Source organism: Ranitomeya imitator, chromosome 10, assembly GCF_032444005.1.
Source record: "Ranitomeya imitator isolate aRanImi1 chromosome 10, aRanImi1.pri, whole genome shotgun sequence".
NCBI classification, from domain to species: domain Eukaryota; kingdom Metazoa; phylum Chordata; class Amphibia; order Anura; family Dendrobatidae; genus Ranitomeya; species Ranitomeya imitator.
The window spans coordinates 23200790-23225733 of record NC_091291.1 but is presented as its reverse complement, the minus strand read 5'-3'; the positions used below and the strand labels follow the sequence as shown (position 1 = coordinate 23225733).

At 46.2% G+C, this 24944-nt stretch overlaps 1 protein-coding gene across 1 annotated transcript in view; it reads left to right on the top strand.

Annotated features, from left to right (window-relative positions):
* The first annotated feature begins 12369 nt into the window (after positions 1–12369).
* Positions 12370–24944, top strand: part of LOC138650957 (free fatty acid receptor 2-like) — a 37553-nt gene continuing 24978 nt past the window's right edge. Inside the window, exon 1 of the mRNA XM_069740846.1 lies at positions 12370–12648. Within this exon, the coding sequence (XP_069596947.1) occupies positions 12605–12648 (44 nt within the window). The 5' untranslated portion in view covers positions 12370–12604. The remainder of the gene's footprint in view (positions 12649–24944) is intronic.

Here is a 24944-nt window from a genome sequence, read left to right as displayed (position 1 = left end):
GTGACTCATCTCCTCCTGATTCGTTTTTCTCTATCAATGTTATGATTCCATGTGGAGCTTTTGAAATGAGACCCCCAGAAGTACGATGTCGTGATGGGTGGTGATTCCCATAACTCGTCATCTCCACTATTGAACTTATACATTTTAATAGCTCTGGTTCATGCATGAAGCTAATGCTTCTTCTATAGGTTCCGAATTGTTTTCATATGAAAATTATTGGTGCTTTACAGAAAAAAAAAAGGAAATACAAGGCTCTGTGATTGTCTTAAACCCATTATATGCCAAAAAAACAAACTTACCATTTGTGCCGTAGAAGAACTAGCAGGGTATTTTATATAGTAAAAACAAAAAATCACTCCAAAGGTGTTTATGATGATTATAGAACCCAAGTTGACCTGAGAACCAAAAAAGAGCTTGGGCACCAGAAGGTTTCTTTATCAATAACCCATGTGGGGACCTACAAACCCCTGAAAGCACCAATAAAGTGGTAAGAGAACCTGAGAAGAGAACCTGGAGACCAGCAAGGGAACCTTGGAACCAACGTGGAAACCTGTGAACCACTAAGAACCTCTGAGGGAACTTGGAGAACAATGAAGGAACAGGTAAACCAGTGTCAAAACCATTGAGGAAACCTCTGAATTACTGAGGGAACCTGGAAACTGTTGTGGAAACTTGAGAACCAGTGAAGGAACATGAGAACCAATGAGAACTACTGAGAACTTGGGAGAAAACTTGGAGAACAGTGAGGAAACATAGAAATCTGTATGGAAATCAGTGAGGAACCCTTGGAACTACTGAGGGAACCTGGAAACCACCGAAAGAACATTGAAAGCAGTAAGAAAACCTGATAACCAGTGACAGAACCTGGAGACCAGCAACGGAACATGGAATCCAATGGGGGAACCTGGGAATCACTGAGGGAATCTGAGAACTTGGGGGGTACATGGAGAGCAGAGAATGAATATGGAAACCAGTGAGGAAATCTGGGAATTACGGAGGGCATCTAGAAAGAATTGTGGAAACAAAGTAAACACTGAGGGAAGATGGAAACCTGTATGGGAATCACTGAAGAATCCTGGGAACCACTGAGAGAATCGGGAAACCATTGAGGAAACCAGAAAACCATTGAGGGAACATTGATTCCAATATGGGACTACTGACAAAACCTGGGAACCACTGAGTAAACAAGGGAAATGACTGATGGAACCTGGAAACCACTGACAGAACCTAGAAATCAGTAAGAGAACCTGGGATAGAATCTGGAGAGCAGCAAAGGAACTTGGAATCCTATGGGGGAATCTGGGAACTTGGGAGGGAACATAGAGAACAGTGAGGGAAATGGAAACCAGTGAGAAAATCTGGGAATGGAAGAGTGAAAGCTTCATCAGCTACAGGCATCCATAGCGTTTCGGAAAGAAAAGGCAAGCATCACATACCCCCTCCATTAAAGGTGGTCACCTCATCGGTGATGCTGATCTTTAATACTGTTGGTTTGAAGGCTCTGGGAAATCTTGTTTTTTGTATCTTGTATTTGTGGCAATGATTTTATGAGCAGGAGGCCAGTGGTCCATGTCAGCTTTTACCACCAGAACTGCAGGCAGAAGATTACTATTCTAGGGGGTCATCAATCATCCCGTTGGCTCTCTCTAGTCATCTGCCAGACATCAGTTCTTTAGTTCCTTTCACAGATTGAGTTTAGAAACATGATGTTTGAGCTGCTCAACAATGGTCCCTCCAGCCCTCGTGACATTAACATAACGTAGAATTCAATGTTCCTCAATAATAGAATACAGCGGGCTTATTAGATGATGTTAATTTATTAATATTATGTTACAATGTTTGGTCCAGTAGATCATCAATCGGGATCAGGAGAGAAAATCAACTCTTTTAGGATGGAGTGGATCATGCACTATGGATGTATCTATACCCCTTCTCTTTATCACCTCCCATCCCTCTGTTGAACTTGGTGGACATGCGGCTTTCTGGAATCATATTACCGGTATTTTGTTATATATTATTATATTTTATTATCATTTATTAACCATGTAACTATAAGATTGCACAAACGTTTCAGGTTACAAATTTCAGCCTTTATCAATGTTATAAAAAACAGAGTAGAATGGAGTCAAGAAAAGATGTATGCGGCAATCATCACAAAGGTCCACCAAAAATGTACATTTAGTATATTCATTAAAAATCAAAGGTAGAAAAATGTAAAAAAAAATACACGTGTCTGGACTGTAATGGAAGTCAAGTACTTTCCCATGAATCTTAAAGAATATCGATACCTTTTAGGCCTCCTTCACACGTCCTGGTGATTCCTCCACAGGAAAAAACAGTACCGGTGAGATCAATGGTCCTGGCCGTGTGTCATCCGTATGTACGTATGTGACATGTGTAGGGGATCCATGTATACTTTTGCTGTCTGTATGTACGTACAGTATATCCCGTTTGTGTGCCATCCATGTGTCCGTGTGACACTTACCGGTGCCTGGGGAAAAGCAGTACAGTTCACACTGTTCCCAGACGCCGGCTGCTGAAAGCAGCTCTCATTATTGTCGCTTGCTCTCCCTGAGCTCAGCGCTACCAGGCGACAATTTTGGGAGTTGTAAGAATTACATTTTAAAAATGACTCCCATGTAATTTTGATAACCAGCAGAGGAAAAGCTCATAGCTTGGGGCTGATGTTGATAATCTGGGAAAGGGGACAATATCCCAAAAGATTCCCAGGCTATTAACCCCTTCCCGACCTTTGACGCCACGTAGGCGTCATGAAAGTCGGTGCCAATCCGACCGATGACGCCTATGCGGCGTCATGGAAAGATCGCGTCCCTGCAGATCGGGTGAAAGGGTTAACTCCCATTTCACCCGATCTGCAGGGACAGGGGGAGTGGTAGTTTAGCCCAGGGGGGGTGGCTTCACCCCCTCGTGGCTACGATCGCTCTGATTGGCTGTTGAAAGTGAAACTGCCAATCAGAGCGATTTGTAATATTTCACCCATTATAACGGGTGAAATATTACAATCCAGCCATGGCCGATGCTGAAATATCATCGGCCATGGCTGGAAATACTAGTGTGCCCCCACCCCACCCCTCCGATCGCCCCCCCACCCCCCCGATCTGGCCGGTACACTGCTCCGGCTCCCCTCCGCCCTGTGCTCCGCTCCCCCCCGTGCTCGTGTCCGCTCCCCCCGTGCTCCAATCACCCCCCCGTGCTCCAATCACCCCCCCTGCACTCCGATCCACCCCCCCCCCGTGCTCCGTTCCACCCCCCCGTGCTCCATTCCAGCCCCCCCGTGCTCCGTTCCACGCCCCCCGCGCTCCGTTCCACCCCTCCCGCGCTCCGATTCCCCCCCCCGTGCTCCGATCCCCCCCCCCGTGCTCCGATCCCCCCCCCCGTGGTCCCCCCCCACCCTATCATACTTACCGATCCAGCCGTGGTCCCGTCCGTCTTCTCCCGGGCGCCGCCATCTTCCAAAATGGCGGGCGCATGTGCAGTGCGCCCGCCGAATCTGCCGGCCGGCAGATTCGTTCCAAAGTGCATTTTGATCACTGAGATATAATCTATCTCAGTGATCAAAATAAAAAAAATAATAAATGACCCCCCCCCCTTTGTCACCCCCATAGGTAGGGACAATAAAAAAATAAAGAAATTTTTTTTTTTCCACTAATGTTAGAATAGGGTTAGGGTTAGGGGTAGGGTTAGGGTTAGGGGTAGGGTTAGGGGTAGGGTTAGGGTTAGGGGTAGGGGTAGGGTTAGGGGTAGGGGTAGGGTTAGGGGTAGGGTTAGGGTTAGGGTTAGGGTTAGGGGTAGGGTTAGGGGTAGGGTTAGGGTTAGGAATGTGCACACGTATTCTGGTCCTCTGCGGATTTTTCCGCTGCGGATTTGATAAATCCGCAGTGCTAAACCGCTGCGGATTTATGGCGGATTTACCGCGTTTTTTTCTGCGCATTTCACTGCGGTTTTACAATTGCGATTTTCTATTGGAGCAGTTGTAAAACCGCTGCGGAATCCGCACAAAGAAGTGACATGCTGCGGAATGTAAACCGCTGCGTTTCCGTGCAGTTTTTCCGCAGCATGTGTACAGCGATTTTTGTTTCCCATAGGTTTACATTGAACTGTACACTCATGGGAAACTGCTGCGGATCCGCAGCGTTTTCCGCAGCGTGTGCACATACCTTTAGAATTAGGCTATGTGCACACGGTGCGGATTTGGCTGCGGATTCGCAGCAGTGTTCCATCAGGTTTACAGTACCATGTAAACATATGAAAAACCAAATCCGCTGTGCCCGTGATGCGGAAAATACCGCGCGGGAACGCTGCGTTGTATTTTCCGCAGCATGTGAATTCTTTGTGCGGATTCCGCAGCGTTTTACACCTGTTCCTCAATAGGAATCCGCAGGTGAAATCCGCACAAAAAACACTGGAAATCCGCGGAAAATCCGCAGGTAAAACACAGTGCCTTTTACCCGCAGATTTTTCAAAAATGGTGCGGAAATATCTCACACGAATCCGCAACGTGGGCACATAGCCTTAGGGTTAGGGTTGGAATTAGTGTTGTGGTTAGGGGTGTGTTGGGGTTAGGGTTGTGATTAGGATTATGGCTACAGTTGGGATTAGGGTTAGGGGTGTGTTGGGGTTAGTGTTGGAGTTAGAATTGAGGGGTTACCACTGTTTAGGCACATCAGGGGTCTCCAAACGCAACATGGCGCCACCATTGATTCCAGCCAATCTCGTATTCAAAAAGTCAAATGGTGCTCCCTCACTTCCGAGCCCTGACGTGTGCCCAAACAGTGGTTTACCCCCACATATGGGGTACCAGCATACTCAGGACAAACTGCGCAACAATTACTGGGGTCCAATTTCTCCTGTTACCCTTGTGAATCTAAAAAAATGCTTGCTAAAACATAATTTTTGAGGAAAGAAAAATGATTTTTTATTTTCACGGATCTGTGTTGTAAACGTCTGTGAAGCACTTGGGGGTTCAAAGTGCTCACCACATATCTAGATAAGTTCCTTGGGGGGTCTAGTTTCTAAAATGGGGTCACTTGTGGGGGGTTTCTACTGTTTAGGTACACCAGGGGCTCTGCAAACGCAACGTGACACCCGCAGACCATTCCATCAAAGTCTGCATTTCAAAAGTCACTACTTCCCTTCTGAGCCCCGACGTGTGCCCAAACAGTGGTTTACCCCCACATATGGGGTATCAGCGTACTCAGGAGAAACTGGACAACAACTTTTGGGGTCCAATTTCTCCTGTAACCCTTGGGAAAATAAAAAATTCTGGGCTAAATAATTATTTTTGAGGAAAGAAAACGTATTTATTATTTTCACGGCTCTGCATTATAAACTTCTATGAAGCACTTGGGGGTTCAAAGTGCTCACCACACATCTAGATAAGTTCCTTTCAGGGTCTAGTTTCCAAAATGGGGTCACTTGTGGGGGGTTTCTACTGTTTAGGCACATCAGGGGCTCTGCAAACGCAACGTGACGCCCGCAGAGCATTCCATCAAAGTCTGCATTTCAAAACGTCACTACTTCAATTCCAAGCCCCGGCATGTGCCCAAACAGTAGTTTACCCCCACATATGGGGTATCACCGTACTCAGGAGAAACTGGACAACAAATATTGGGGTCAAATTTCTCCTGTTACCCTTGGGAAAAATAAAAAACTCTGGGCTAAATAATTATTTTTGAGGAAAGAAAACGTATTTATTATTTTCACGGCTCTGCATTATAAACTTCTATGAAGCACTTGGGGGTTCAAAGTGCTCACCACACATCTAGATAAGTTCCTTTGGGGGTCTAGTTTCCAAAATGGGGTCACTTGTGGGGGGTTTCTACTGTTAAGCCACATCAGGGGCTCTGCAAACGCAACGTGACGCCCACAGAGCATTCCATCAAAGTCTGCATTTCAAAACGTCACTACTTCACTTCCGAGCCCCGGCATGTGCCCAAACAGTGATTTACCCCCACATATGGGGTATCAGCGTACTCAGGAGAAACTGGACAACAACTTTTGGGGTCAAATTTCTCCTGTTACCCTTGGGAAAATAAAAAATTGCAGGCTAAAAGATCATTTTTGAGAAAATAATTTTTTTTTTTTTTTTCATGGCTCTGCGTTATAAACTTCTGTGAAGCACTTGGGGGTTCAAAGTCCTCACCACACATCTAGATTAGTTCCTTTGGGGGTCTAGTTTCTAAAATGGTGTCATTTCTGGGGGATCTCCAATGTTTAGGCACACAGGGGCTCTCCAAACGTGACATGGTGTCCGCTAATGATTGGAGCTAATTTTCCATTTAAAAAGCCAAATGGCGTGCCATCCCTTCCGAGCCCTGCCGTGCGCCCAAACAGTGGTTTACCCCCACATATGGGGTATCAGCGTACTCAGGACAAACTGGACAACAATATTTGGGGTCCAATTTCTCCTATTATCCTTGGCAAAATAGGAAATTCCAGGCTAAAAAATCATTTTTGAGGAAAGAAAAATTATTTTTTATTTTCATGGCTCTGCGTTATAAACTTCTGTGAAGCACCTGGGGGTTTAAAGTGCTCAATATGCATCTAGATAAGTTCCTTGGGGGGTCTAGTTTCCAAAATGGGGTCACTTGTGCGGGAGCTCCAATGTTTAGGCACACAGGGGCTCTCCAAACGCGACATGGTGTCCGCTAACAATTGGAGCTAATTTTCCATTCAAAAAGTCAAATGGCGCGCCTTCTCTTCCGAGCCCTGCCGAGTGCCCAAACAGTGGTTTACCCCCACATATGAGGTATCGGCGTACTCGGGAGAAATTGCCCAACAAATTTTATGATCCATTTTATCCTACTGCCCATGTGAAAATGAAAAAATTGAGGCGAAAAGAATTTTTTTGTGAAAAAAAAGTACTTTTTCATTTTTACAGATCAATTTGTGAAGCACCTGAGGGTTTAAAGTGCTCACTAGGCATCTAAATTAGTTCCTTGGGGGGTCTAGTTTCCAAAATGGGGTCACTTGTGGGGGAGCGCCAATGTTTAGGCACACAGGAGCTATCCAAACGCGACATGGTGTCCGCTAACGATGGAAATAATTTTTCATTCAAAAAGTCAAATGGCGCTCCTTCCCTTCCGAGCCTTACCATGTGCCCAAACAGTGGTTTACCTCCACATGTGAGGTATTGGTGTACTCAGGAGAAATTGCCCAACACATTTTAGGATCCATTTTATCCTGTTGCCCATGTGAAAATGAAAAAATTGAGGCTAAAAGAATTTTTTTGTGAAAAAAAAGTACTTTTTCATTTTTACGGATCAATTTGTGAAGCACCTGGGGGTTCAAAGTGCTCACTATGCATCTAGATAAGTTCCTTGGGGCGTCTAGTTTCCAAAATGGGGTCACTTGTGGGGGAGCTCCAATTTTTAGGCACACGGGGGCTCTCCAAACGTGACATGGTGTCCGCTAAAGAGTGGAGCCAATTTTTGATTCAAAAAGTCAAATGGCGCTCCTTCCCTTCCAAGCCCTGCCGTGCGCCAAAACAGTGGTTTACCCCCACATATGAGGTATCAGCGTACTCAGGACAAATTGGACAACAACTTTCGTGGTTCAGTTTCTCCTTTTACCATTGGGAAAATAAAAAAATTGTTGCTAAAAGATAATTTTTGTGACTAAAAAGTTAAATGTTCATTTTTTCCTTCCATGTTGCTTCTGCTGCTGTGAAGCACCTGAAGGGTTAATAAACTTCTTGAATGTGGTTTTGAGTACCTTGAGGGGTGCAGTTTTTAGAATGGTGTCACTTTTGGGTATTTTCAGCCATATAGACCCCTCAAACTGACTTCAAATGTGAGGTGGTCCCTAAAAAAAATGGTTTTGTAAATTTCGTTGTAAAAATGACAAATCGCTGGTCGAATTTTAACCCTTATAACTTCCTAACAAAAAAAAATTTTGTTTCCAAAATTGTGCTGATGTAAAGTAAACATGTGGGAAATGTTATTTATTAACTATTTTGTGTCACATATCTCTCTGGTTTAACAGAATAAAAATTCAAAATGTGAAAATTGCGAAATTTTCAAAATTTTCGCCAAATTTCCGTGTTTATCACAAATAAATGCAGAATTTATTGACCTAAATTTACCACTAACATGAAGCCCAATATGTCACGAAAAAACAATCTCAGAACCGCTAGGATCCGTTGAAGCGTTCCTGAGTTATTACCTCATAAAGGGACACTGGTCAGAATTGCAAAAAACGGCAAGGTCTTTAAGGTCAAAATAGGCTGGGTCTTGAAGGGGTTAATAACAGTTCACAGCTATTTGTTTAGCCTTTCCTGCTGGATTTACGGGGGACCCCAGAAAAAAAAATGATGTAGAGTCTTCTTATAAATTCAAACCAGCAAAGGCTAAATAGACAGCTGTATATTGATATTAATAGCCTGGGAAGGGGCCAGGGATATTGCCCCCCCCCCCCTCCCGAGATATCAATATCAACCCTCAGCCACCCCAGAATTGACGCATCCATAAGATGCACCATATCTGGTGCATATCCTCGCTCTTCCCATTTACCCTGTGGCGGTGGCAAGTGGGGTAATAGTATTGGAGTTGATATCAGCTTTGTATTGTCATGTGATATCACGCCCAGGGGTTAGTAATGGAGAAGTGTCTATAAGAAGCCCCCATGATTAACCCCATAGTAAATTTTGAAATAAACACACAGCATGAATAAAATCTTTTATTTGAAATAAAACTCAACACATTCTGCAACCTCGACCAGGCCGAGGAGGGGATTGTGAGTGGAATGGTATTTGTTAATGCGTTAAAGAATAGTGGCAGAACGGGGACATATATACCAAGAAAAGGCCCAGGATGTGGGCCACATATACCTGGATAGGAGACATCAATATCATAAAGGGTCTTAGGATGGGGGATATAAATATCAGGATAGGAACATATATGATAGGAACAGTCCCAGGAGGGGCACATACAGTACAGACCAAAAGTTTGGACACACCTTCTCATTTAAAGATTTTTCTGTATTTTCATGACTATGAAAATTGTACATTCACACTGAAGGCATCAAAACTATGAATTAACACATGTGGAATTATATACTTAACAAAAAAGTGTGAAACAACTGAAAATATGTCTTATATTCTAGGTTCTTCAAAGTAGTCACCTTTTGCTTTGATGACTGCTTTGCTCACTCTTGGCATTCTATTGATGAGCTTCAAGAGGTAGTCACCGGGAATGGTCTTCCAACAATCTTGAAGGAGTTCCCAGAGATGCTTAGCACTTGTTGGCCCTTTTGCCTTCACTCTGCGGCCCAGCTCACCCCAAGCCATCTCGATTGGGTTCAGGTCTGGTGACTGTGGAGGCCAGGTCATCTGGAGTAGCACCCCATCACTCTCCTTCTTGGTCAAATAGCCCTTACACAGCCTGGAGGTGTGTTTGGGGTCACTGTCCTGTTGAAAAATAAATGATGGTCCAACTAAACACAAACCGGATGGAATAGCATGCCGCTGCAAGATGCTGTGGTAGCCATGCTGGTTCAGTATGCCTTCAATTTTGAATAAATCCCCAACAGTGTCACCAGCAAAGCCCCCCCACACCATCACACCTCCTCCTCCATGCTTCACGGTGGGAACCAGGCATGTAGAGTCCATCCGTTCACCTTTTCTGCGTCGCACAAAGACACGGTGGTTGGAACCAAAGATCTCAAATTTGGGCTCATCAGACCAAAGCACAGATTTCCACTGGTCTAATGTCCATTCCTTGTGTTCTTTAGCCCAAACAAGTCTCTTCTGCTTGTTGCCTGTCCTTAGCAGTGGTTTCCTAGCAGCTATTTTACCATGAAGGCCTGCTGCACAAAGTCTCCTCTTAACAGTTGTTGTAGAGATGTGTCTGCTGCTAGAACTCTGTGTGGCATTGACCTGGTCTCTAATCTGAGCTGCTGTTAACCTGCGATTTCTGAGGCTGGTGACTCGGATAAACTTATCCTCAGAAGCAGAGGTGACTCTTGGTCTTCCTTTCCTGGGGCGGTTCTCATGTGAGCCAGTTTCTTTGTAGCACTTGATGGTTTTTGCCACTGCACTTGGGGACACTTTCAAAGTTTGCCCAATTTTTCAGACTGACTGACCTTAATTTCTAAAAGTAATGATGGCCACTCCTTTTTCTTTACTTAGCTGCTTTTTTCTTGCCATAATACAAATTCTAACAGTCTATTCAGTAGGACTATCAGCTGTGTATCCACCAGGCTTCTGCACAACACAACTGATGGTCCCAACCCCATTTATAAGGCAAAAAATCCCACTCATTAAACCTGACAGGGCACACCTGTGAAGTGAAAACCATTCCCGGTGACTACGTCTTGGAGCTCATCAAGAGAATGCCAAGAGTGTGCAAAGCAGTAATCAAAGCAAAAAGTGGCTACTTTGAAGAACCTAGAATGTAAGACATAATTTCAGTTGTTTCACACTTTTTTGCTAAGTATATACACTGCGTGCAGAATTATTAGGCAAGTTGTATTTTGATCACATGATCCTTTTTATACATGTCGTCCTACTCCAAGCTGTTCAGGCTTAAGAGCCAACTACCAATTCAGTAAATCCGGTGATGTGCATCTCTGTAATGAGGAGGGGTGTTGTCTAATGACATCAGAACCCTATAGAAGGTGCGCTTAATTATTAGGCAACTTCCATTCCTTTGGCAAAATGGGTCAGAAGAGAGATTTGACGGCTCTGAAAAGTCCAAAATTGTGAGACGTCTTGCAGAGGGATGCAGCAGTCTTGAAATTGCCAAACTTTTGAAGCGTGATCACAGAACAATCAAGCTTTTCATGGCAAATAGCTAACAGGGTCCCAAGAAGCGTGTTGGGCAAAAAAGGCACAAAATAGCTGCCCATGAATTGAGGAAAATCAAGCGTGAAGCTGCCAAGATGCCATTTGCCACCAGTTCTGCCATATTTCAGAGCTGCAACGTTACTGGAGTAACAAAAAGCACAAGGTGTGCAATACTCAGGGACATGGCCAAGGTAAGGAAGGCTGAAAAACGACCACCTCTGAACAAGAAACATAAGATAAAACGTCAAGACCGGGCCAAGAAATATCTTCAGACTGACTTTTCAAAGGTTTTATGGACTGATGAGATGAGAGTGACTCTTGATGGGCCAGATGGACGGGCCAGAGGCCGGATCAGTAAAGGGCAGAGAGCTCCACTCCGCCAGCAAGACGCCAGCAAGGTGGAGGTGGGGACTGGTATGGGCTGGTATCATCAAAGATGAACTTGTGGGACCTTCTCGGGTTGAGGATGGAGTGAAGCTCAACTCCCAGACCTACTGCCAGTTTCTGGAAGACAACTTCTTCAAGCAGTGGTACAGGAAGAAGTTGGTATCGTTCAAGAAAACATGATTTTCATGCAGGACGATGCTCCATCACATGCCTCCAAACACTCCACAGCGTGACTGGCCAGTGACGGTCTCAAAGAAGAAAAAATAATGACATGGCCCCCTTGTTCACCTGATCTGAACCCCATAGAGAACCTGTGAGATCTACAGGGAGGGAGAACAGTCCACCTCTCGGAGCAGTGTCTGGAGACTGTGGTGGCCGCTGCGCGCAATGTTGGTCGTAAACAGATCAAGCAACTGACAGAATCTATGGATGGAGGCTGCCGAGTGTCCTCATAAAGAAAGGGGGATACATTGGGCACTCATTTTGGGGGATTTTGTTTTTGCATGTCAGAAATGTTTATTTCTAAATTTTGTGCAGTTATATTAGTTTACCCGGTGAAAATAAACAAGTGAGATGGGACTATATTTGGTTTTTATTAAGTTGCCTAATAATTCTGCACAGTAATAGTTACCTGCACAAACAGATATCCTCCTAAGAGCCAAATCTAAAAAAAAACACTCCAACTTCCAAAAATATTAAGCTTTGATATTTATGAGTCTTTTGGGTTGATTGAGAACATAGTTGTTGATCAATAATAAAAATAATCCTCTAAAATACAACTTGCCTAATAATTCTGCACGCAGTGTAATTCCACATGTGATAATTCATAGTTTTGATGCCTTCAGGGTGAATGTACGATTTTCAAAGTCACGAAAATGCAGAAAAATCTTGAAATGAGATTTCTCTGCCTCTGAACTGCATCAGGAACTGTATTTGTGATTCCAGACACATTTATGTATTCCCAGAAGTTCCGCTGACACTTTTTGCGGTGACCCCGTTTTCGGGGCGGGGGCGCCGGATGCTCACTCACCCAGTTGGCACGCTCTGCAGGTCCCCGTGTCTGGCGCGCTGCCAGCTTCTGCCACTTTACGTTTCCTTCTCTATTCTTCTTTTTGACTTTTGTGATAATCTGACGTCAGCCGCTAGGAGTTTACTTAAGTGAGTGGCGTCTGCGGGGAGAGCAGCAGAGGAGCTGGAACCTCGGCCGGCAGCGCTCGTCTGCCTCTGCTTTATCCCGGACTCCGGGCGGAGATGCAGATGATCACCGGATATAAACTCACCTTTATTATCGCAACTTTACAAAAATGTTTTATTTTTTTTTTCCTTTTTTTTCTTCAAATGTGAAGTTTACGTCAAGTCGCTCCGCCGGGATCATCCCTGAGCCGTAGACTGACGGATCCTGGGGCAGCTGCAATGGAGACGAACTTAACCCTTAACGCGTCCGCTACGCCAGACGGGTATGTGAGCTACTAATAAACTGTCTATGCATTATAAAGCCATTATTATAGATGTGGCTGTGCCACGTGTGCGGGTAACAGGCTCATTCATTGAGGATATGCTGAATTTATCTGCAGTCCTATGCAAAAAGCACAGATGCTGTCACCATGACAAATACCGCTCTGCTACATCTGTGTTATTCAGCACAGATCGTCTGTACGTAGCTTCACAGAGAACTGAAGGTAATCGGAAAAGATGTCAGCTCCGTCATACCGGATCATCAATAGAAATGTATGTGATCCAAGGAGATCTGGAATCTTCAGCCATATGAAAAGATCATTTACTTATTCATACCGCCAAAAGGAGCCTGCTACTAACGGAGGACAACATCCTACATAGGAACGCCGAAGTTTAGGATGTTGTCCTCCATTATTGGCAGGCTCCTTTTGGCGGTATGAATAAGTAAATGATCAAAACAATATGATAAACAGTGTGAAGTTTGGAAGTATAAACACAAGAGGGACACAATTATGCACTTTATAATATTTATTGCTAGACATAATATGTAACGTAGGGAATATATTGTAACGCATGCACTTTATTGATCACAAATGGTTGTAATTAAGGATTGTTGTTTTTTTTTTTAAAAACCTATATATATGCACTAAGATGCTGTATCCGCTGCTTGAGAAAGGCTCATTTAGAGCCGAAACGTCGCACAGACATGTGGGTCTGATTAAATCCTGCACAGTTATTAAGAAAAATGGAGTGCTGCCTTCTTATTTGAACTTTATGGACTTTGGATAACCAGTGGACAGGTTGCCTGGAGGCTTAGCACCCAGAGATAAGTAGAAGTGTTGTGCTGTTCCTTTTTTATGAATAATAGATAGATAGATAGATAGATAGATAGATAGATAGATAGATAGATAATAGATAGAAAGATAGATAGATAGATAGATAGATAGATAATAGATAGATAGATAGATAATAGATGATAGATAGATAATAGATAGATAGATAGATAGATAGATAATAGATAGATAAATAGATAGATAGATAATAGATAGATAGATAGATAGATAGATAGATAGATAGATAGATAGATAGATAATAGATAGCTAGATAATAGATAGATAGATAGATAGATAGATAGATAGATAGATAATAGATAGATAGATAGATAGATAGATAGATAGATAGATAGATAGATAGATAGATAATAGATAGATAGATAGATAGATGATAGATAATAGATAGATAGATAGATAGATGATAGATAATAGATAGATAGATAGATAGATGATAGATAATAGATAGATAGATAGATAGATAGATAGATAGATAGATAGATGATAGATAGATAGAAAGATAGATAGATAATAGATAGATAATAGATAGATAGATAGATAGATAGATAGATAGATAGATAGATAGATAGATGATAGATAATAGATAGATAGATAGATGATAGATAATAGATAGATAATAGATAGATGATAGATAGATAATAGATAGATAGATAGATAATAGATAGATAGATAGATAGATAATAGATAGATAATAGATAGATGATAGATAGATGATAGATAGATAGATAGATAGATAGATAATAGATAGATAATAGATAGATAATAGATAGATAGATAGATGATAGATAATAGATAGATAGATAGATAGATAGATAGATGATAGATAATAGATAGATAGATAGATAGATAGATAGATGATAGATAATAGATAGATAATAGATAGATGATAGATAGATAATAGATAGATATATAATAGATAGATAGATAGATAATAGATAGATAATAGATAGATGATAGATAGATAGATGATAGATAGATAGATAGATAGATAGATAATAGATAGATAGATAGATAGATAGATAGATAGATAGATAGATAGATGATAGATACTGATAGATAGATAGATGATATATAATAGATAGATGATAGATAATAGACAGATAGATAGATGATAGATAGATAGATAATAGACAGATCGATAGATAGATAGATAGATAGATAGATAGATAGATAGATAGATAATAGATAATAGACAGATAGATAATAGATAGATAGATAGATAGATAGGTAATAGATAGATAGATAATAGATAGATAGATAATAGATAGATAGATAATAGATAGATAATAGATAGATAATAGATAATAGACAGATAGATAGATGATAGATAGATAATAGATAGATAATAGATAGAATATATAATATATAATAGATTTGTCTATTCCTGTGTGTGTATAGTTTGGTGATACAGTAGGACGTTCCGTTCTGTGAGCCTCTGCTGCCTCTGCTTGCTGTCAGTGAGCCTCTGCTGCCTCTGCTTGCTGTCAGTGAATGGTCGCTGTCTCATTTCCAGCTGTAAGCTCCATGTCCCGTTCTCACAGATGAGGTTTATCTATCCTTGTGTCCTTGCTGTTATCTGCGGTCCGCACAGATTATTATCGCTCTGTATCGGCCATGTCATGTGTGTCAGTGCTTTTCCCGCTCTTCAGCTGGTACAGGGTTGTCTGAACCCCGGACTCCATTGTCGCCCATCCTCCGATCCTCAGATGTGAATTTTTTTGGATCGATATCGATTGTTTTTTTTAATTCACAAGAACAGAAGGATACGATACAGAAAGTTTATCAGAGTCGTAGAACTTTTCATTACCGGAGGATTAATGGTTATTGACATAAGACAGAATGGCTGCAGTTGTACTAACAGGGCAGATAATCATCCGCCGCCGTCACCTGCGCTACAATCGATGGCGGGCTCATATCTGAGGGCTGGTGCCAGGTCAGGAGACGTATATGGCGGCCGTCCAGCTGGATGTGGATAACACAGCGATACGAGCACGCACACCTACACACGTTCTGCTCCTGACACGTGCGCCGGGCGTCCATCTCTGGGAGCCTGACAACCTCTCTCAGAGCTGTCATATCGGTTGTCAGCCAGCTCTCTTCATAAGAGACCACGGCTGTTCTCCCGTACAGTTCATTTAAACATTAAAAGTCATAAAATATAAAATCTCCGGAGCAAAGGACAAATATTTATAAGGTGAGACTCCGACTTTTCAGCAAATGTTCCGAGTTTGGTGCCAAAGTTTCGCGGGCCAAAACTGTGAGTGCCAAAAAGTTTGTAGAAAGCGGTGAGTGATGGCCTGAAGATAGAGGACGTTTACTTCGAGGGGCATAAATCAGGTTTATTAGGAGAACAGGCGACGCTCCCACCTTGTATCAGATATTACAGTGCGGTCCCTTAAGAACATTGCCGGGGTCTTAAAAGAGCAGAAGTCCTAAGATGAGACTTATATACAGCAACTACTAAGATACCAGGACCAGATATTACCCAATACATCTGTTCACATTCATACAGACCTGTGACCGCTGCAGCCAATCACTGCATAGGACTTCATTGATTGGCTGCAGTGGTGAAATAATATCATCGCCGGAAGAGAAGGCTCAGTGAGGGACCTGAAAGGATAAAGATATAGTTACATCATATGTCGGCTCCCTGACTTTGTTGCGGGCTCATAAGCCGAGCTCGTATCTTTATTATTATTATTATTATTATTATTTATTTATATAGCACCATTGATTCCATGGTGCTGTACATGAGAAGGGGTTACATACAAGTTACAAATATCACATACAGTAAACAAACTGATACAGAGGGGCAAGGACTCTGCCCTTGCGGGCTTACATTCTACAGGATTATGGGGAAGGAGACAGTAGGTTGAGGGTTGTAGGAGCTCCGGTGTTGGTGAGGCGGTAGCTCCGGTGTTGGTGAGGCGGTAGCTCCGGTGTTGGTGAGGCGGTAGCTCCGGTGTTGGTGAGGCGGGAGCTCCGGTGTTGGTGAGGCGGTAGCTCTGGTGTTGGTGAGGCGGTATCTCCGGTGTTGGTGAGGCAGTAGCTCCGGTGTTGGTGAGGCGGTATCTCCGGTGTTGGTGAGGCGGTAGCTCCGGTGTTGGTGAGGCGGTAGCTCCGGTGTTGGTGAGGCGGTAGCTCCGGTGTTGGTGAGGCGGAAGCTCCGGTGTTGGTGAGGCGGTAGCTCCGGTGTTGGTGAGGCGGTAGCTCCGGTGTTGGTGAGGCGGTAGCTCCGGTGTTGGTGAGGCGGTAGCTCCGGTGTTGGTGAGGCGGTAGCTCCGGTGTTGGTGAGGCGGTAGCTCCGGTGTTGGTGAGGCGGTAGCTCCGGTGTTGGTGAGGCGGTAGCTCCGGTGTTGGTGAGGCGGGAGCTCCGGTGTTGGTGAGGCGGTAGCTCTGGTGTTGGTGAGGCGGTATCTCCGGTGTTGGTGAGGCAGTAGCTCCGGTGTTGGTGAGGCGGTATCTCCGGTGTTGGTGAGGCGGTAGCTCCGGTGTTGGTGAGGCGGTAGCTCTGGTGTTGGTGAGGCGGTAGCTCCGGTGTTGGTGAGGCGGTAGCTCCGGTGTTGGTGAGGTGGTAGCTTCGGTAGTGATGAGGAGGCAGCGGGGTCAGTGCAGGCTGTAGGCTTTCCTGAAGACATGGGTTTTCAGGTTCCGTCTGAAGGGTCCAAATGTGGTTGATAGTCGGACGTGTTGGGGCAAAGAATTCCAGAGGATGGCGGATATTCTGGAGAAGTCTTGGAGGCGGTTGGATGAGGAGCGGATAAGTGTGGAGGAGAGAAGGAGGTCTTAGGAGGATCGGAGATTACGTGAGGGAAGATATCCGGAGATTAGTTCAGAGATATATGGAGGAGATAGGTTGTGGATGGCTTTGTAGGTCAGTATTAGTAATTTGAACTGGATACGCTGAGGGAATGGGAGCCAGTGAGGAGATTTGCAGAAGGGGGAAGCGGAGGAGTAGTGAGGAGAGAGATGAATTAGTCGGGCAGCAGAGTTAAGGCCCCTTCACATTAAGCGACGCAGCAGCGATACCGACAACGATCCGGATCGCTGCAGCGTCGCTGTTTGGTCGCTAGAGAGCTGTCACACAGACAGCTCTCCAGCGACCAACGATGCCGGTAACCAGGGTAAACATCGGGTTACTAAGCGCAGGGCCGCGCTTAGTAACCCGATGTTTACCCTGGTTACCAGCGTAAAAGTAAAAAAAAAAAAACAGTACATACTTACCTACCGCTGTCTATCCTCCAGCGCTGTGCTCTGCACTCCTCCTGTACTGGCTGTGAGCACAGCGGCCGGAAAGCAGAGCGGTGACGTCACCGCTCTGCTTTCCGGCTGACCGACGCTCACAGCCAGTGCAGGAGGAGTGCAGAGCACAGCGCCGGGGACAGACAGCGGAAGGTAAGTATGTACTGTTTGTTTTTTTTTACTTTTACGCTGGTAACCAGGGTAAACATCGGGTTACTAAGCGCGGCCCTGCGCTTAGTTACCCGATGTTTACCCTGGTTACCAGTGAAGACATCGCTGGATCGGTGTCACACACGCCGATCTAGCGATGTCAGCGGGAGATCCAGCGACGAAATAAAGTTCTGGACTTTGTTCAGCGACCAACGATCTCCCAGCAGGGGCCTGATCGTTGGTTGCTGTCACACATAACGATTTCCTTAACGATATCGTTGCTACGTCACAAAAAGCAACGATATCGTTAACGATATCGTTATGTGTGAAGGTACCTTTAAGGATGGACTGGAGAGGTGCAAGGGTGTTAGAAGGGAGGCCGCAGAAAAGGATGTTGCAGTAGTCAAGGCGGGAGATGATGAGGGCGTGCACAAGCATGTTAGTAGATTGACGGTTGAGGAAAGGACGGATTCTGGAGATATTTTTGAGCTGGAGGAGACAGGAGGTGGAGAGAGCTTGGATGTGCGGTTTAAAGGACAGGGCAGAGTCAAAGGTTACTCCAAGGCAGCGGACTTCCGGTACGGGGGAAAGCATGATGTCATTGATTGCGATAGATAGGTCAGGTCAGGAAGATCTGTGAGATGGAGGAAAGATGATGAGTTCAGGTTTGTCCACATTGAGTTTGAGGAAGCAAGAAGAGAAGAAGGAGGATATGGCAGATAGACTGAGTGTCGTCTGCATAAAGGTGGTACTGGAATCCATGGCACTTTATGAGTTGTCCCAAGCCAAGTGTATAGATTGAGAAGAGTAGGGGTCCTAGAACAGAGCCTTGGGGGACTCCAACAGAGAGAGGGTGGGATGAGGAGGTAGTGTGGGAGTGGGAGATGCTGAATGTGCGGTTGGAAAGGTACGAGGAGATCCAGGATAGGGCGAGGTCTTTGATGCCAAAGGAGGAGAGGATCTGTAGTAGGAGGCAGTGGTCAACCGTGTCAAAAGCAGAGGACAGGTTTAGAAGGAGGAGTACAGAGTATTGTCCTGGCAGATGGTTGCCGAATTATTCAACCATCATGTGCCTTTATCAGCCTCGACTGCTGACATGTTAAACGCTGCTCTCAATCTCTGACAGAGGCATTATATGGGTGCCAGCAGGGGGCGTGTCATTTTATGCACCTATCAGAGCGCCCGTGATGTGATCGCGAAGTGCCAATAGGTTGCCATGGCAGGCGGAGGTCTGTTGAAGACTCCCCGTGCCTGTCGTAACGATCCTCCTGTGAAAGCCAGAGTTTAGCCCTTAGGAGACCGCATTTATCGCAACTAAATGCAATAAAAAGTGAAAACCAATGTTTTTAAAAATATTTTTAAAAAATGTAAAAAATATAATGTTTCCAATCACCCTCTGTTTAGGATTCGAGTTTCCTTTGCTGCACAGGAGGAATCTCGATCCGTGTCTGCTGCGGTCTCCCATTCTGCCTCAGCCGTTGTGGGCTCTGCTCAGCAGAGGCGTCGCTCCCAGCGTCTTGCTGGGACTGATTCTGTGCAGAGGGGTTACTGCTGCCTTTTCTGGCTCTCCTGTTGTACCCTGCACTGATCTGCGGCGAGCGGGCTTCTCTGGGACTAAGTCCTTATTTGCACACACTGAGCATGCCCAGGGCAAGATCTCCCGTTGGAGATCGAGGGTCACATGCTCAGGTACTGCAGCACATCCCATTGGTCCTCTTGGCAGGTCCTGAAAGGGCAAAACTTCTGTAGCTGCTTCCTGTGCTGCAACTATATAAACTGCGCATGACCGCACGGCCATGCGCTAGTATTGTCTTGATATAATGTGTGTGTGTAGATGGATGTATGTCGATGGATGAAAGCTCCTAAGTATCCCTCCCTAGTGTTGTTGACTGTTCGCGGATGATGGTAGCTATCTAGCGCCCGACTAGCCATCTGCACGTAACACACATCACAGCGTCCAGTTGCTGTGTCCGCCAGTACGGCGCCGTGCGCTTCCTCTGCGCTTTCCTTACCCAAGCCTGGGTGGTTAGTGGCGTCCGTCAGTGCGGCACCGCACGCACTCTCGTGCCTTTATATTCTATTTATTCGTTTCCTTACACACCCAGTTGCGGTGTTGTGCCAGCAAGTGTCTAATCGAACATCAATCCAGAGTAGGGGTTGAGTTCGCTGACTTCTTGCTCGCGCTCTATGTGCGGTACTGAGGTCCTGTGACGCAACAGGATCGCTTCCTTCACGCAGGGTGAAGTTAACCCATGTGTGTATACTTAGTACCACCATATAGTCCGTCTTACTAGCAGCAGGGTCTTTACCTGCACGGTGGACCTCGGACTGTGAACGCACCTAGTTTCATATCATCTATACTTGGTGCGTTCCGCCGGTCCTTAACATAATACTAGCGCCAAGGTCTGGCTAGTAAATGGCGGACATTCAGCAATCTTGGCGGTATATCCAGCAGCTGGAGGGTAGGTTGTCGGCTCTCGAGAGCTCAACCTCAGCTGTCGATGTTACCGCAGTTGCTGTACAGGCTGCTAGCGTGGCTGCAGAAACCTTGTCCACTGCCACCCCTGTTCCGACATTATCTCGCCTCCCGCTGCCAGAAAAATTTTCTGGAGATTGCAAAACTTGTAGGGGATTCGTGAGTCAGTGCTCTATTCACCTCGAGCTCCTGGCTGCACGTTTTCCCACAGAGCGGGCTAATGTGGGATTTATTGTCTCTCTCTTGTCGGACAGGGCGTTGGAGTGGGCTACGCCGCTGTGGGAGCGTTATGATCATGTGGAGCAGAGTGCTCCGTTGTTTCTGAGCACTCTGAAAAAGGTCTTTTTAGGACCTCAAGTCACCCATGACACAGCGCTCCAACTACTGGCATTAACTCAGGGTGAGTCCTTGGTCAGCCATTTTTCCGTCCGCTTCCGTACTTTAGCTTCTGAGCTGGAGTGGTCGGATAAAGCCCTTATCCCCATATTTTGGAGGGGGCCTGGCTGATCACCTTAAGGACGCTCTGGCCACTAGGGAGATTCCTGCCACACTGGAGGAGTTAATAACTGTCTCTACTCGTATTGACCTCCGTTTTAACGAGCGGAGGTTAGATCGAGCCCAGTGTAGGCAGAGGTTTCGGCTGGCTCCCACCTTCGCCAAACCTTTGGAATCTCCAATCCAGGCATCTGAGTCACATGAGGCCTTAGAGGTGACACGAGCGGGATCCAAATCTCAGTCCGCCCGTGCACATAGGGTTCGTCATGTTTGCCAGCAGTCAGGACATCTTGCCTCCAAGGGTCCTCAGCGGTCGGGGAAACGTCAGCGTCTAGTGGCAGTTGGAGGAGGTACACTAGACACGGCGACGTTTGCCTCAAAGTTGTCCTTCAAGGGGACAATTACCATAGGCCCATCCACTCTTATGGTCGAGCTATGCGTGGATTCTGGGGCAGAGGGTAATTTTATGTCTTCCTCTTTTGCCCAGCGTCACGCAATACCCTTGGTGATGCTCGCCAAGCCTGTAACCGTTCGAGTGGTAAATGGGTCAACACTACCCTCACAGATTACCCACCAAACCATTCCTTTCACGCTTTCTGTGTCTCCATCACATCAGGAGATAATCTCCCTATTAGTCATTCCTGAGGGAATTGATGAGGTCCTGTTGGGGATACCATGGCTTCGCTACCATTCTCCTCATATTGAGTGGTCCTCTGGGAGAATTTTGGGATGGAGTAAATCCTGCGAGGGTAGATGTCAGAGGGAGTGCGTTCAGGTTGCTACTACACAGGTACCCGCAGATCTTTCCTCTCTTCCCAAGCACTATTGGCCCTATGCAGACGTGTTCTCCAAAAGAGCTGCGGAGACCCTTCCGCCTCACCGCCCCTATGACTGTCCTATTGACCTCTTGCCTGGTGCTGAGCCTCCCCAGGGTCGAGTCTATCCGTTATCTCTCCCGGAGACGGAGGCAATGTCTCAGTACATCCAAGAGAATCTGGCAAGAGGATTCATTAGGAAGTCAGTGTCACCGGCAGGGGCAGGGTTCTTCTTCGTACAGAAGAAGACTGGAGACTTACGTCCATGCATAGACTACAGGGGTCTTAACGCCATCACCGTTAAGAACAAGTACCCATTACCCCTGATATCTGAGCTGTTTGATAGGCTACGGGGAGCGAGGATATTTACTAAGTTAGATCTGCGGGGTGCTTACAACCTGATTCGCATCCGTGAGGGGGATGAATGGAAGACGGCTTTTAACACCAGGGATGGGCACTATGAATATCTGGTGATGCCCTTCGGGCTCTGTAATGCCCCAGCCGTTTTCCAAGACTTTGTGAACGACATCTTCCGGGATATGCTCACCACCTCGGTCGTAGTCTATCTGGATGATATTCTCATCTTCTCTCCAGATATTGACTCCCATCGGAGAGATGTTCGCAAAGTCTTCGACCTCTTACGGACAAACTCCGTCTACGCCAAGTTGGAGAAGTGTGTGTTTGAGCAGGAGTCCTTGCCTTTCCTTGGTTATATCATCTCTGCCCAGGGTTTGGCTATGGATCCTGCCAAGCTACAGGCTGTAATGGACTGGCAGGAACCCCATTCTCTTAAAGCGGTGCAGCGCTTTATGGGGTTCATTAATTACTATCGCCAGTTCATTCCACACTTCTCAACTTTGGTAGCTCCCTTGGTTGCCCTCACCAAGAAGGGAGCAAATCCCAAGTTGTGGTCAGAGGAGGTCTGCAAAGCCTTTCTCTCGATCAAGTCACACTTCGCTAGCGCTCCCATCCTACATTGCCCCGATGTTGATAAACCATTTATCTTGGCGGTGGATGCCTCATCCGTTGGTGCTGGAGCAGTCCTTTTCCAAAAGGATGCTCAAGGTCGGAAGCATCCTTGCTTCTTCTTCTCCAAGACCTTCACACCAGCGGAGAGGAATTATTCCATTGGGGACAGGGAGTTGCTAGCCATGAAGTTGGCTTTTTCTGAGTGGAGACATCTCTTGGAGGGAGCTCGCTTTCCCTTCCAAGTCTTCACTGACCACAAGAACTTGGTATATCTACAAACGGCCCAGCGGCTGAATTCTCGCCAGGCTAGATAGTCCCTGTTCTTCTCCCGGTTTCATTTTACTCTCCATTTCCTCTCCGGGGAGAAGAACGTTCGTGCTGACGCTCTCTCCCGCTCCGTAGTGTCATCGGAGGAGGAGGAGCCTCGGCTTATTGTCCCTTCTGAGAGCCTGAGAACTGTAGCTCCGGTTTCGCTAGAGTCTGTGCCCCCGGGCAAGACTTTCGTACCAGCTAACTTGCGACCGGAGGTTCTCTCTTGGGCTCACTCCTCCAGAGTGGGTGGGCATTTTGGGACCAAGAGGACATCTGAGCTTTTGGCGAGAACATACTGGTGGCCGCATATGGCCCGAGATGTCAGGGACTATATTCAGGCGTGCGTTTCTTGCACCCAGAATCAGTCTCCTCGGCAACGGCCTGCTGGGTTGCTTTACCCTCTACCGGTGGCAGACAGGCCCTGGGAGATGGTCGGGATGGACTTTGTGGTGGGCTTACCCAAGTCGCGTGGCTGCTCCATTATTTGTGTTGTCACCGACCATTTCTCTAAGATGGTGCATTTGGTGCCGCTTCCTCGGTTACCCTCTGCACGGGCCTTGGCGGTGTTGTTCATTAAGCACGTTTTCCGATTGCATGGTATGCCTGATAAGATTGTCAGCGATCGGGGTCCCCAGTTTGCATCTCGGTTTTGGAGAGAGCTCTGCCGTTTACTCAGTATAGAGTTAAACCTCTCCTCTGCATACCATCCCGAGACGAATGGGTTGGTGGAGAGAACCAACCAGACTCTGGTGACATATTTGTGACATTTCGTCTCTGCTAGGCAGGATGACTGGGCATCTTTGCTACCTTGGGCGGAATTTGCCTTGAACAACGCCGTAGCCAATTCCACTGGTCAGACTCCTTTTCTCCTTAATTACGGCCAGCATCCGCGTGTCCCTGTGCCCATGCCCGTGTCATCCACCGATTCTAGGGTGGCAGACTGGGCGGTGGAGGCACGTGACATCTGGGACCGCACACAGGATGCCATCCGGGCCTCCAAGGAGAGAATGAGGGTTTCGGCTGATACACACCGGCGCCCCGCTCCGGTCTTTGCTCCTGGCGACTTAGTGTGGCTCTCCGCCTGTAACATCAGGCTGCGAGTTGAGTCCACTAAGTTTGCTCCTCGCTACATTGGCCCGTTTAAGGTTCTGGAACAGGTCAACCCTGTGGTCTACCGTTTGGCTATTCCTCCACGCCTTGGTATCACCGATACTTTTCACGTTTCCCTCTTAAAGCCCGTTCATTTGTCCCGGTTTTCTGAGTCATCTGCTGGGACATCGGGTTCATCCACGGATGAGTTTGAGGTGAATGCTATTGTGGGGTGCAAGGTAGTACGTGGCAAGAAATTTTATCTGGTGGACTGGAAGAGTCACGGCCCAGAGGATAGAACCTGGGAGCCTGTGGAGCACATTCGGGCTCCGCTGCTTATTGCAGCTTTTGAGCGTAGTGAGGCTCAAGGAGGGGGGGTAATGTTAGGAGTCGAGTTTCCTCTGCTGCACAGGAGGAATCTTGATCCGTGTCTGCTGCGGTCTCCCATTCTGCTTCAGCCGCAGTGGGCTCTGCTCAGCGGAGGCGCCGCTCCCAGCGTCTTGCTGGGACTGATTCTGTGCAGGGGGTTACTGCTGCCTTTTCTGGCTCTCCTGTTGTACCCTGCACTGATCTGCGGCGAGCGGGCTTCTCTGGGACTAAGTCCTTATTTGCACACACTGAGCATGCCCAGGGCAAGATCTCCCGTTGGAGATCGAGGGTCACATGCTCAGACTCTGCAGCACATCCCATTGGTCCTCCTGGCAGGTCCTGAAAGGGCAAAACTTCTGTAGCTGCTTCCTGTGCTGCAACTATATAAACTGCGCATGACCGCACGGCCATGCGCTAGTATTGTCTTGATATAATGTGTGTGTAGATGGATGTATGTCGATGGATGAAAGCTCCTAAGTATCCCTCCCTAGTGTTGTTGACTGCTCGCGGATGATGGTAGCTATCTAGCG